The 13,179-nt window shown below is 47.7% G+C and overlaps 5 protein-coding genes across 5 annotated transcripts; 2 read left to right on the top strand and 3 right to left on the bottom strand.

Annotated features, from left to right (window-relative positions):
• Nucleotides 1–3,428: 3,428 nt before the first annotated feature.
• LOC142111748 (histone H4) lies at nt 3,429–3,846 on the bottom strand. Its single transcript, XM_075193900.1, has one exon. The coding sequence runs from the start codon at nt 3,796–3,798 to the stop codon at nt 3,487–3,489; it is 312 nt and encodes a 103-aa protein (XP_075050001.1). The 5' UTR covers nt 3,799–3,846; the 3' UTR covers nt 3,429–3,486.
• Nucleotides 3,847–4,868: 1,022 nt separating this feature from the next.
• On the top strand, nt 4,869–5,562 carry LOC142111731 (histone H1.11R-like). Its single transcript, XM_075193885.1, has one exon. It carries the CDS (start codon nt 4,869–4,871, stop codon nt 5,538–5,540), a length of 672 nt encoding a protein of 223 aa, XP_075049986.1. The 3' UTR covers nt 5,541–5,562.
• Nucleotides 5,563–6,040: 478 nt separating this feature from the next.
• Nucleotides 6,041–6,444, bottom strand: LOC142111671 (histone H2A type 1-like). The gene has a single exon (XM_075193831.1). The coding sequence runs from the start codon at nt 6,431–6,433 to the stop codon at nt 6,041–6,043; it is 393 nt and encodes a 130-aa protein (XP_075049932.1). The 5' UTR covers nt 6,434–6,444.
• Nucleotides 6,445–6,709: 265 nt separating this feature from the next.
• LOC142111732 (histone H2B 1.1) lies at nt 6,710–7,162 on the top strand. The gene has a single exon (XM_075193886.1). The coding sequence runs from the start codon at nt 6,735–6,737 to the stop codon at nt 7,113–7,115; it is 381 nt and encodes a 126-aa protein (XP_075049987.1). The 5' UTR covers nt 6,710–6,734; the 3' UTR covers nt 7,116–7,162.
• A 486-nt stretch (nt 7,163–7,648) lies between these two features.
• LOC142111740 (histone H3) lies at nt 7,649–8,089 on the bottom strand. Its single transcript, XM_075193893.1, has one exon. The coding sequence runs from the start codon at nt 8,085–8,087 to the stop codon at nt 7,677–7,679; it is 411 nt and encodes a 136-aa protein (XP_075049994.1). The 5' UTR covers nt 8,088–8,089; the 3' UTR covers nt 7,649–7,676.
• Between the last annotated feature and the right edge of the window lie 5,090 nt (nt 8,090–13,179).

Genomic DNA, 13,179 nt, shown 5'->3' with positions numbered 1-13,179 from the left:
CTGGTGCATCCGAAGGGATCCAGTCCAGAAGAACGCTCTTGGGTTCCTGAGAGGCGCCTGCACGCTGACAGACTGCTCAATAGATTATTTAAACAATTCCCTGGAAAACTTGGTTTTTGAGGTTCCTTGATCCCTCCTCAAGGGGGGGGGGTGGGGTGGGAAGTACTGTAACGGGTCGTGGTGGTCCCTCAGGTCACCGCAACTATCCATGCCCGCAGGAAGTGTCCAGGCTGTCTCCATGCCGGGACGTCACTTCCTGTATCACCCCGGCCGTTGCCTAGACAACAGTCGGGACGCTGTGAGTGATAGTGCCGGGTCTCGGCATTAGGGGCAACCAGGCACGTGCGCAAGTAATTGAATTTATTAATCAGCTTCTGGGGCTGATTATCATGCTGTCCTCTCTGTTTTGACATTGGTCAGTGTCTGTTTATAAGGCAGTGAGGGCTTAGCCTCCCTGCAGGTTATAGTTCCTGTTTTCTGTGTCTTAGCCTGCTGCTGTGCTTGGCTTTGTTCTTGTGGATTTGATTCTTGCCTGTTGCCCTGACCCTTGCTTTGTTCCTGCTTTATCCCAGTCTGCTGCCATTCCTGACCTTGACCATGATATCTGCTCTGGACCCAGACCTTGGCCTGTCTTTTTACCACGCTAGACTCTACACCACATTACTCTACGCTACGGCACGTTCATACACCTGTACCACCGCGAGAATAAGTCCTGGGGGCATCCGAGTGCCTTTGAGCATAACAAGCTCTACGGGGAAGGCGGCTGCTAGAGGTGAGGAACTCTCTACCTGATTCTACAGGTTGAATATAAGACCGTTAGTCGTAACACTTCCATCGTACATTCGTAGTTGACTTCTTTGTCCTCTTTTTCACTGTTCGCTGAACACCTAAATTGTCCACCAGTAGCGGTGTTGCATAATGCCCCTCAAGGGGAGCCGCGTTGTTCCAATAACGTGCCGTCTAGGGATATCACCGGGTGACGTCATCCACACGCAGTTCGATGGACCGTGATGCAACCGGAACCAAAGTGTCGCCAGTCCTGGCTCTTAAACTCCCACTGTTTTGTCCTTTGTAGTCCCTATAAAGAGAGTCTAAGACCACACGTAACTTGCAATCCGGTTGCTGGGGCTACCCAAGATTGTCCTCAGGGGCCTTATGGGAGGCAGGATAGCGGGCAAGGCCCTGTGGGGCTGTCTCCTACTAGGACTGGAAGAGGGGTCTGGATGACCGTATCTTTGGCAGGTGGGGGATTTGCTACATCCTCAATGTGTGGGAACATGAACCAGAAGTCCTCCATCACCACCAGTGGGTCAACTTGTTCTTCCGCAATTGGTACCACCAAGTGTGATTCTGAAAATAAACAGGGTCGCAGCATATTCCTGTGCTGTACTGTCACCCGTCCATCTCCATGTTCGGGCACTATATCATGCACCGGCCATCTGGATACATGTGCCTTCAGACTACGTACGGTGTTACCTGTCAGCGATCACTCAACTTGTAGCTCAGCCTCTTCATGCATACCTGCACCCTCTGTCCCAAGCGTCATGCTCCTGACGTTGCTAGCGACAGACCTTGGTGCAACCGTTTGCTAACCACATTGTGAGCTACCCCCAACTGGGGGTTACTGCTGCTAGACACAGCTGGTTGGTTCCATTTTCTTCATTATCAGGGGGTGTGAGTGAGTGATAGGTCTTGCATCTCCCTTCCCTGGCAGTTGAACACTAAAATTTACGGTGTGTACCCAGTGGTGTATTGAACACAGTTGTTATAAAACGATGCCACTTCTTGCACACATTTAACCCTTGTTACTCAGTGTCTCGACTTATCCCAAGCACATCTTCCTCCTCCAGGTCCAAAGACTCTGGCCTAAGCCACTGATCTGTCCCGTAAGGATCTCACCTGGTTCTGGTGGTGGGGTAGACAGCAGTACACAGTTCCTGGATGTCCCATTGGAACTCATTAGTGCGGTCACTCAGCTAGAGTGGAGGTTGACACTGTCATGTAGCAAAGTATGAGGCAACAGGGGAGAAATTGGGCCACGCATATGTGCAAAATAGTGGTAGCAGAGTTGTTGTCTGACATTCGTTGGGTGACTTCCCCAACCCCAAATCCCCAATTGCAAGTAACCCATTGGCAGACGGGGCTTCTCGATGCCTATCTCCTGGTTAACCCTGTGGCTGGCTGTCTGACTGGTTTGCTGGCTGTCGAGATTATGAGCCAAATATATGAAATGTGATATCAGGGATAAAGTTGCCTGTACTACTATGTGACATGTAGTGGAATGCAAAGCAACCTCATCTATGACATAACTTTAAAGCTGCAATGAACCGCTATAGGAGACAAAAGCTTTCACTGTAAACAATGTCCTGTCATTGAAGTAACTCTTAACACATAACAAGACACCAGGGATCCAGATCAGAGAGGGGGGCTGCCAATCACACACAAAGGGACCATGTGATCCGAGAGCGCATGCATGTTTCCTATAATCCACATAAGAAAAATCTAATCCTTCCTAAATATACTTCCTATAATTGATATTAATACTTAACAAACATGTGTCCATTATTTATGAATATAATTTCTCCCCCTAATCTTCGCTTCTAATAAAGAGAGAACAATGTTATACAGCTAATATGTCAGTTATACAGCTAATATGTCACAATACAAAAACAGGACTAACATATGTATTGAGGCATATTGTAACAGTCTCTCTTAGAATGCAGGGAAGTGTACAGACTGAAACAAAGAACAGATTTAATATACAGTGTCAAATCACATATTATATTTACTATGTATCATAACCGCTGCATGAACAGTGGCAATCACATCTCCATTTTCACAGTGCTACATTGTCCCATGCTATGAATTAAAACTATTGTATGTATGATTAAAACAAATACCCAGTTCTGTGGTGAATGCTTTCTGCTGTCCTTTGAAATGTAAGAGGGAATGAGCCAGGCTGACTTAAACTTTACTTTCATTCATGCCATCTCCCTGCTCTTACCAGACCTCACATATATTATAAAGTCTGCACCAAGATATCAATTATAGGGACACATATTTAGAGTTTTCTGGAAAGATAATATATTGTTCAAATCGTGAGTTGCACCGTTTAATGTTTTACACAGACTGCAATACCACTGGTCACATTTACTCAGCAAAGGTATCTGTGCAAGATGTAATTATTATATAATCTGGTATGCTTTACAATCGTGCATTGTTACCAGCAGGACGCGATAGTCTCTTATTAACAAACTTTTCTAAGGCAACACTGACACGCAGCGATCACCTTTGCATATGTTTCAAATAGCTAATCGTGTATCCTCGAGGATACAAAAGTTAAACAGATCACCGATATATAGTGGGGAGAATTCCACACATTCTACCGAGTACTAGGGCAATATTACAGCTCTCTAATGGAAGAGATGGGCGGCCCTGAAAAGGACCTTTGTGTGTGTAATGAAATTAGACGAGAGGAGTCAGTGCTCAGCCTCCGAATCCATACAGAGTGCGGCCCTGTCTCTTCAGAGCATAGACCACATCCATAGCGGTGACAGTCTTCCGCTTGGCGTGCTCAGTGTAGGTGACGGCGTCCCGGATGACGTTCTCCAGGAAAACCTTCAGCACCCCACGGGTCTCTTCATAAATGAGGCCAGAAATACGCTTCACACCTCCTCTACGAGCCAGGCGGCGGATCGCGGGCTTTGTGATACCCTGGATATTATCCCGCAAGACTTTCCTGTGCCTCTTGGCGCCTCCTTTTCCGAGTCCTTTACCGCCTTTCCCTCTGCCAGACATGTTCAAAAGTAATCTTCTTTCCGTCTACAACAAACGAACTAAGTTACACGCTAGACAAGCTGTCCTTTTATACAGGATAGGCGGACCTGATTGGGAACTTGATGGAATTAGGGGAGGAGCACCAAGCAACAGGTTCCTGAGTCATACCAACACTGCCAGTTTTCAGGCCGTTGTAGTACAATTATATTTTGGCCCTGTAATGTCAATCAGGGCGACCTTTTGTTGTTAGAACGCAGAACGTAGATGTGTTCGGTTAACTCAGTATATATTTCTGTTTTCTGAGCTCTCAGGCTGGGAATAAAGCGCTGCTTGCACTTTCACACACTTTCTGTACAAGTCTGTGACCATTTATTCAGCGGCGGTGGCTGCATTCTGCATGCTCCGTGTTCAAACTGCCGTGTGACCATCCTTTCAGTGTTGTCTGGTAGGAGACTGTCGCAAATGTTAAATCGGGAATAGTGATTACTGGACATATACAGAGCTGACGATTGTGATGCATGACTGTATGCCTGTCAGTATGGAACATCTGTGTAACGTGACAGTCTCACAGGAGTCTGAAGGTTTAAAAAGGTAGAAATAAGACGTGAGAAGTGAAACATGACATAAAAAGAGAAGTAGGAAGGTTTACTCTGCTCAGTCACTGGGGGATCCGGGAGCTTTCTTTGGGCGCATCCACGTATTTGATCATAAGTTAAGATACAGAGAGGAGATTTAGGGAGATGGGGGTGTTGTGTGTATTTTCAGTGTATTTGCCCGGGGTTCCTCAATATAAAAAGTCTACACACGACGAAAGGGCGTCACAATGTGCTGATGAAATAAAGGACAACGAGCCGGTATTATTACACTTCATATTAAACTCATTTCTTTCAGCCATAGAAACACAAAGCGGGAGCCGACATTCTAGAACGGCGTCCATGAGGATAATGGGCGTGGTAACAATACCCCCGGAATCTGCGCACATGATTGGCTCTTCACCACAGCCAATGGCTTCGCATTCCTGGGCTCTATATAACAACTCAGTTGATGATTATCTGCATGTAAAAGTTTTGTTTCTATTTGGTGCACGGAAAATGTCAGAGACAGCTCCAGCCGCTGCTCCAGCAGAGGCCCCCGTCAAGGGAAAGCGTCAGCCGAAGAAAGCAGCTGCAGGAAGCTCCAAGAAGGGCAACAAAACGTCCGGTCCAAGCGTGTCTGAGCAGATTGTAAAATGCGTGTCCGCATCCAAGGAGCGCAGCGGTGTTTCCCTGGCCGCCCTGAAGAAGACCCTCGCTGCTGGAGGTTACGATGTGGAGAAGAATAACAGCCGCCTGAAAGTGGCGCTCAAGAGCTTGGTGACGAAAGAGACCCTGATCCAGGTGAAAGGCAGCGGCGCCTCCGGTTCCTTCAAGCTCAACAAGAAGCAGCTGGAGAGCAAGGATAAGGCAGCTAAGAAGAAGGTGGCGGTGGTTAAACCCAAGAAAGCGGCAGCCAAGAAAGTGCCCAAGTCCCCGAAGAAGTCTCCCAGCGCAGCCAAGAGCCCGAAAAAGGCCAAGAAACCGGCAGCAGCCAAGAAAGCAGTAAAAAGCCCTAAGAAGCCGAAACCTGCTGTGAAACCCAAGAAGGCGGCCAAGAGCCCGGCTAAAAAGGCAGCTAAGCCCAAAGTGGCTAAGAGTCCGGCTAAAAAGGCAGCTAAGCCCAAAGTAGCCAAGAGCCCGGCTAAAAAGGCAGCTAAGCCGAAGAAGGCTGCTCCTAAGAAGAAGTAACTTGGAGCCGCACTCCTGTCAATCACACAAAGGCTCTTTTCAGAGCCACCCACTCGGTCTCGACAGAGCTATATAGTATATATCCCCCTCCACACACTTTTCTGTTACTCTATGGGGGTGGATGTGTGCGCTATGAAGCGGAGCTCTAGAGTAGCTGTTTCTTTCCGGCGGTGGTGCGAGAAAAGAGATTATAGCCGTATATACTGACTCCTGCCGTCTTATTATAAAGTGTCTGCAGCTTGTTTAAACGTAACGTCAGTGCACCGTGACAGTGCCATATATGGTTCACTTTTGTTTAATAGACGACACCGCCAATCTGGATGGGGGAGTTTAGTTCAACTGTGTCCGTTATTTAACGAGCATTACAATGTAACCTCGTCTAACTCAAGTTAACACACAGCTAAAGCGTGATGTTATAGTCGTGGATCAGCTCTTTAGGGACGGGGTGGGTGGCTCTGAAAAGAGCCTTTGTGTTGTGGGGACAATTATCCAGCAGGAAATTACTTGCTCTTGGTCGGTTTATGGCTCTCGGTTTTCTTGGGCAGTAGGACGGCCTGGATGTTGGGCAGGACTCCTCCTTGGGCGATAGTCACCCCACCGAGTAGCTTGTTGAGCTCTTCATCGTTGCGCACAGCCAGCTGTAGGTGACGGGGGATGATGCGGGTCTTCTTGTTATCACGGGCGGCATTCCCAGCCAGCTCCAGAATCTCAGCAGTCAGGTACTCCAGCACCGCTGCCAGATACACCGGGGCGCCAGCTCCCACACGCTCCGCATAGTTCCCCTTCCTCAGCAGACGGTGAACGCGACCGACCGGGAATTGGAGACCGGCTCGAGATGAGCGAGTCTTGGCCTTAGCACGGGTCTTACCGCCCTGTTTGCCTCTTCCAGACATTTCAACTTATGTGTAAGTCAACCTACAACAATAAGGCTATCTGTCCCGCCTCCGTATATTTATACGCTGTAGGGACAGACACCCTTCTCTCATTGGTCCGCTATCAAATTAGCTAGTGCCGCTCAAGTTCAAACAAACACCAATCCGCAGCAGCGGGTGGGATTTGACATCGCACAACATCCAATAGTGCACAGAGCAGACTGTGGGTCTCATTTACATGGGCTGCCTATAAATAGAGCGGCTGTGGGAGAGATCAGGAACAGTTTCTGCACATTGTGATTGGGATCGTTTTGTCGCTATAATGCCTGAACCAGCCAAGTCTGCCCCAGCAGCCAAAAAGGGCTCAAAGAAAGCCGTCACCAAGACCCAGAAGAAAGATGGCAAGAAGCGGAGAAAGAGCAGGAAGGAGAGTTATGCTATTTATGTCTACAAGGTGCTGAAGCAGGTCCACCCCGACACCGGCATCTCCTCTAAGGCCATGGGCATCATGAACTCCTTCGTCAACGACATCTTTGAGCGCATTGCTGGAGAAGCTTCCCGCCTGGCTCACTACAACAAGCGCTCCACCATCACCTCCAGGGAGATCCAGACCGCCGTACGTCTGCTGCTGCCCGGAGAGCTGGCCAAGCACGCCGTGTCCGAGGGCACCAAGGCCGTCACCAAATACACCAGCGCCAAATAATTCACCCGTGATATCCTGAGACCACAAAGGCTCTTTTCAGAGCCACCCACCTTCTCTCTGATCGGGCTGTATTCACATTCCCTGTAAGTCATGGATAACAGGTTTTCCTATACTGTACCACCACCATCCCCTGTACGAATGTTTATTACAATACATACAATTCTACCAGCCAACGTTCTAAATAAGCCGACTTCAATTTAATATTTTGTCTGTCTTGCAGCATCTATTTAACGGCTTGTAGAATGAATCAGCTCTCGCCCATTGGGTAACCCAGACGTACTTTAGTTACTCTAGGAACCAGTATAGACCCAGGCAATGTTTCGTCCTGCACCGAAGGGAGAACTGTTGTTAAAATGAATTTTAGGGACGTTACAGTAACACTTAAAAAAACGGGATAACTTTTAAAACAGGTTTTAGATCTCAACATGTATAAAGCACCCGCCCCTCCCAGGTCATATCATGTCGGAAAGCTGGGTAGATGGGAGGATACAGCTCGTTCGAATGCGCATTTGGTGGCTCTGAAAAGAGCCTTTGTGCTGTGTACGTAGGAGGGACGAGTATCTATGCTCTCTCCCCTCGGATCCTGCGGGCCAGCTGGATGTCTTTGGGCATGATGGTCACTCTCTTGGCGTGGATGGCGCACAGGTTGGTGTCCTCGAAGAGCCCCACCAGATAAGCCTCGCTGGCCTCTTGCAGAGCCATGACTGCTGAGCTCTGGAAGCGCAGGTCGGTCTTGAAGTCCTGGGCGATCTCACGTACTAAGCGCTGGAAGGGCAACTTGCGGATCAGCAGCTCGGTGGACTTCTGGTAGCGGCGGATCTCTCGCAGAGCAACAGTGCCGGGACGGTAGCGGTGAGGCTTCTTCACGCCGCCAGTAGCTGGGGCGCTTTTCCTGGCAGCTTTGGTCGCCAGCTGCTTGCGGGGAGCTTTCCCGCCGGTGGACTTGCGAGCGGTTTGCTTAGTTCTAGCCATTATTCAAAATTATAATGAATATTAAAGACGGCAGCTTAACAATCTTATTTATACATAGCGCTGCACGATGATTGGATGAGTTAAGCATGCCCCCCTCCTTTGATTGGCTTAAATAAACTGTGGACTATTTCAAATTAACCCGCCAGTAGTAACGTACTTCCCAGATCAACGGTATACTAAGTCTTATTAGCAACTCGGGAATGAAAGGATTTGAGCGGGAAAGCATTACTTTGTTTCCACGCAGCGTTCAAACAGATGTTCTATTTACTGTGTGGGGAAAACAGCCACCATTAACCCCATGCTCACCACCAGTTATTGGGATCCGCCGATCATTTCTTGCCACCGAACAGCCAGAAATTGCAGTCAACACTTTCTTCACATTTTAGTTTTTTCTTATTTTTATTGGTATTCTCTTAAAACTAAGCCGATATCAATCCATCACACAAGTACCCAGCAACATCAATAAAGGTCCAGTACCCGTTGGAGTCCCCCTGTTCTCTGAAATATGCCAGTCACACTTCTCCAAAATGCTCCACGTGTATAGTATAACCATGTATGTCACCGTGCCATTAGAATATGGTCTCTCAGGGTTATATCATATGACAAAAGGTTTCCCTTTCTGAGGCAGGTGATAGCTTGGCAAATAAGGTTGCTTTTGGGCCAGTCAGTAAGCTGGCAACAAACATGGGCTATGCGTTACCCTGGTATCCTCACAGATGCCAAGCAATATAGAGCAGACAGATTACCTTTTATCCAGAGACACATAAAATAACACAACTTAAGTTTTCACATGTAACATAATTTGTGGGCAGTGTTAGAGCACAGTTACAATCTTTTTGTTCCTTTTTAAGCTAAACTGTGGTCATCATAAACACGCACAACTCTTTGTTCCCTCATGCTCCCCTCCCCTTCTCATATACCCCTCCTCCACTCCATGCAGTCCTTCCATTCCCTCTCCTTTATCTACCCTCTGTCTCTCACCATGGGGTATATTTAAGAAAGCATGATAGTGCTCTTACCGGCAAATTAAGCTTCCTGGGTGTCCTCCGCAAATTTATGAAAAGTGCATTGCAGCAGATATCGTGGATATCTGCTGCTTTGCACTCCTCTTCGTTTTTAGGAGTAGTTGACATTCAACAGTATGGTGACTGCTCCCAGCTGAAATCTAACAAGTTCCGAAAAAATCCAATGCTGTCATCTCTGCTCCGAAGAGCAGAGCTGGACAGCGCATGTGTGGAGGGATCACAGGATCCCTCCCTGTCACTTACAGCTCTATCTATGCAACGATAGTTGCAGAGACAGAGCAGGGATCTCTGTGCGCATGTGCAGTTCTTCGAAATGCACATGCGCAATTGAAGGATGAAGAGAACGAGGAGTAAATCCGGAGACAGCGCTTCCGAAGAGGGGGAGTAAGTATGATTTTTTTTTTATCACAGAAAAAGCAGTTTTTCGAAACAGCTGTTCCTATGATCTGTTGTTCATAAATTTGAGAAATAGTTCAATCCTTATCCATGCGATAAGGATTGATAACTATTTCTCACTTTTGCCGATGATTGATAAATGTGCCCCATGTCTCCTTGCTCAAGTCCTATACCCATCCTCACCCCCAGCTCCCCCCGTCCTACCCTAATCACAACCCACCTCCCCGCTCAAGTAACCCTGCCAATCTCATCCATATCTCCCCACTTCCCTCCCTCGCTTTCTCCTGTGCCCTCTGGAACTGCAGTGTCATGTGCAATAAACTGCCCTCTGTCCGCAACCTCTTCATCTCCATCTCTCTTAGGGGTCTATTATTACCCTTCGCTTTTTCAGTATAAACTTTTCAATCCCCATCCCATAGATGCGGATTCAAAAGTTTCTCAAATTTATTAACTCTCCGTTGGTGCCCCCTTTGGTTCCTTCCACTTACCTTGTCTTCCGATCAGCACCTGTAAGACAAGAGAGACAGCACAATGACAGCCCTTCCCAACACCTCTGTTACTTACCCGATCCAGAGGGACCGCTATGGAACTCACCACACCGGACGTTACCTTAGACCGACCACTCTCACGTCCTGAGACGCTGTGCCCCACCGGCCTGCGCCCGCGGCCGTTAAGCCCGCCTTGTCCTGAACTTGGGTGCCCTTCCGGACGGATGGATGGGGTTCTATAAACCGCTCCAGAACTCTTCTTAGTACCTACTTAGGAACCGAGTGTTCCGTACTCTACGTCAGGTCCTAGCGTCCTGCTAAAAGAGTAATTGGTACTCACTTGTTCCGCGCAGGAAACTCAGCTTGACCCGCCTTCTTCGGGTCTTCCAGGCTCTCCAACCGCCGGCGCCTCTTCTCCTGTTTGGCGCTGTCAAAGGCTGCTTTGCGGGGGCGCTCTTAGCCCTTACAAGGGCTCCCCACCGACGATCTCTGCTCCGGCGTCTTGCTTGAAGTCTTCGGGCATCAGGGTAGCTCACAGCCCTTACAAGGGCTCCCTAACGCTTCCGCCGCTGCTGGACGTCTGGACGCGACGTCCTCCTACTTCCCCTCCGCCGCCGCACAGCCCTCGCGTTGGCGCCCAGCGACAGAAAAAGCCGCGGACACACTGACGTCATCAGCCGTTGCCGCGAGCCCTGATTGGCTAGCGGTGGCACCAGTAGTTTGAATGGCCGGAGGCGAGCCAGGATTGGTTCGCCGACCCGGCCGCTGATTGGCCAGCAGCGGGAAGTAAGCCGGGATTGGCTCATTTGCCCGCTGCCACCGGGACCTTTCCAGGGAGGAATGAATACTCACCGCTGGACTGGTGAGTAGCTTTGTCCTGCGCCTCCCTCTCGGCCGCCTTGTCGCCGGGGCACTTCTCCACACTGCTCACCCCTCTTTCAATCCCTTTGCGCATGCTTCGACCGGTGACCTCGGGCATGCGCACAGAAATCCCTGAATGAAGAACATGCGGAAAGTGACATGGAGGGATCATGTGATCCCTTCACACATGCGCTGTGCAGCTCTGCTCTTCTGAGCAGAGCTGTTTTCAGTGAAAGTTTTCAATCATGTTAATGTTCGCCAGCTTCAGATGGCGTATATTAACATGGTTGAAAGCTAAGTTTCGGTCACTGTTGCATAGAGTTACTGAGCACTTCCCATGCACTGTTATGGGGAGTGCTCAGTAAAACGATGAGAGATGCAAAGCAGCAGATATCTGAGATATCTGCAGTGATGCTAGAATAATACATAGTAATTTAGCCGATAATACCCGAAAACTGTTGTTTTCGAGGATTTACCGCTAAATTAAAAGACGGATAGCTTTGATAAATAGGCCCCTCTACCTTCTAGCCATCACTGAAACTTGGCTCTCTTTTTACGACACAGCTTCCCCCAATGCTCTCTCCCATGGGGGCATATACTTTAACCCATTCCACCAGACCGGATGACCCTCCAGGAGATGGAGTATTGACAGTACCGTAACTAGCCATTTTAGTGCCCTGGGCGAGACAGGGAACCGGCGCCCCCCATCTAAGTGGGAGTGCCAATCATCGAGTGGGCCTGATCAACCTTCTGTGGGGGCATGGCTAGCGCTTTACAAGTTCTAGACCGCACTGAAGCCCCCTCCCTCCCCATTCTTCTCGGTCTGGCTTTGTAAGGATCTTTATGTAATAAGCCTCCATAGAATCAAAGTACTTTAAATGCAGCTATCACATGCTAGCTGTATAAAAATTAATTGGTTATTAAAATAAAACTCACTGAAACAAATTAAAACATAAATGTAACGGTACCATCTGTATCACACTGCCCAATCATCACACTGTGCCCTCCATCACAGTGTATCCTTTATCACACCGTGCCATGGAGCCATCTTTATCACAGTGGCCCCCTTATCACCATCACACGAAATGAATATATATATATATATATATATATATATATATATATATATATATATACATACATACATATATACACACACATACAATATAAAGAGCCTCCTAGTGTCCGCCATACCTTACAGAGAGCATTCCTATGACCACCATACTATACAGAGAGCATTCCTATGACCGCCATACTATACAGAGAGCATTTCTATGACCACCATACTATACAGAGAGCATTCTTATGACTGCAATACAGATAAATACCTCACCTGAAATTAAATCAAATAATTGGCTGGAATAATCATATGACTGGATGGTTGCCACTAACATTACTAAGTGATGCTAGTAAATCAGACAATTCGCTTATACAGTCACATGACCGGACGGTTGCCATCAACATCGTTAGGCGACGTCAGCAAATCAGATTATTGGCCGGATCTTCAGCTCTTCTTGCCTGTTAGGACGCTCCCTGTTCTCTCTGGCTCCCTTGTGCACATCGTTATCCTGTGTTACCTGTTCCACGACCAAGACCGGAGGTACATGTATATCTCATGCTCCTGATGAAGTCTTGAGTTGTGCAAGACGAAACGCGTTGAGCTGTATCCAGTGTATTGTCCAGTACCTCATGTGAGTGCTTTTATTACATTTTATTAAATTTTTTATATGCATACCAAAATATCTTCCTTTTTTTCAATCTTATGCAATTTCGCCATCTGGATGAGTTTGTGACTGTGAAGTCATTGGTGTTGCACATGTTCTAATTTTATCCAGAAGTGGGATACTTCAGGATATATGGTACGCAGACTTACATGTTTTTCTGTGTTGCACTTATATGGGTGTCATATAAATTGGTAATATTGGGATACCAATCCCACACACCCCATAGGATTGTGGGGTTATTGGTGATACTGCCCCTACCAAAAATACCACAGAGTTATACTATGTTTGCTCTTTCCGCATTTTTGTACTGATCGGTGGAGTTCTGGAGGACTACAAGTACAGCAAAGACTACTCCACTATTTCCCAACAAGACCCAACGCTATTTTCCTCACGGTACGCATGTTATTGCTCTATCCCATGTTGCATATTTAATATACCACTGAAAGGCGCCCTGCTTGTATTTCTGTTGCAGTAATCCAATTTGTCCGGACTAACCATCTGACGCCAGGCTATCGAGGCTGCCACTCTTACAAGAGTCAAGTGATCTTTATATATTGTGGATACGGGACTTTATTGTCATAAACTGTGTATATGTATG

The sequence above is a fragment of the Mixophyes fleayi genome (assembly GCF_038048845.1).
Source record: "Mixophyes fleayi isolate aMixFle1 chromosome 4 unlocalized genomic scaffold, aMixFle1.hap1 SUPER_4_unloc_4, whole genome shotgun sequence".
NCBI lineage: Eukaryota > Metazoa > Chordata > Amphibia > Anura > Limnodynastidae > Mixophyes > Mixophyes fleayi.
The sequence above is the reverse complement of the archived record's forward strand: the minus strand, read 5'-3'. Positions and strand labels throughout refer to the sequence as shown.

What these genes read in the sequence shown, in the direction of transcription:
- LOC142111731 (XM_075193885.1), top strand. Translation starts at nt 4,869, where the DNA reads ATGTCAGAGACAGCTCCAGCCGCTGCTCCAGCAGAGGCCCCCGTCAAG.
- LOC142111732 (XM_075193886.1), top strand. Translation starts at nt 6,735, where the DNA reads ATGCCTGAACCAGCCAAGTCTGCCCCAGCAGCCAAAAAGGGCTCAAAG.
- LOC142111740 (XM_075193893.1), bottom strand. Translation starts at nt 8,087, where the DNA reads ATGGCTAGAACTAAGCAAACCGCTCGCAAGTCCACCGGCGGGAAAGCT.
- LOC142111671 (XM_075193831.1), bottom strand. Translation starts at nt 6,433, where the DNA reads ATGTCTGGAAGAGGCAAACAGGGCGGTAAGACCCGTGCTAAGGCCAAG.
- LOC142111748 (XM_075193900.1), bottom strand. Translation starts at nt 3,798, where the DNA reads ATGTCTGGCAGAGGGAAAGGCGGTAAAGGACTCGGAAAAGGAGGCGCC.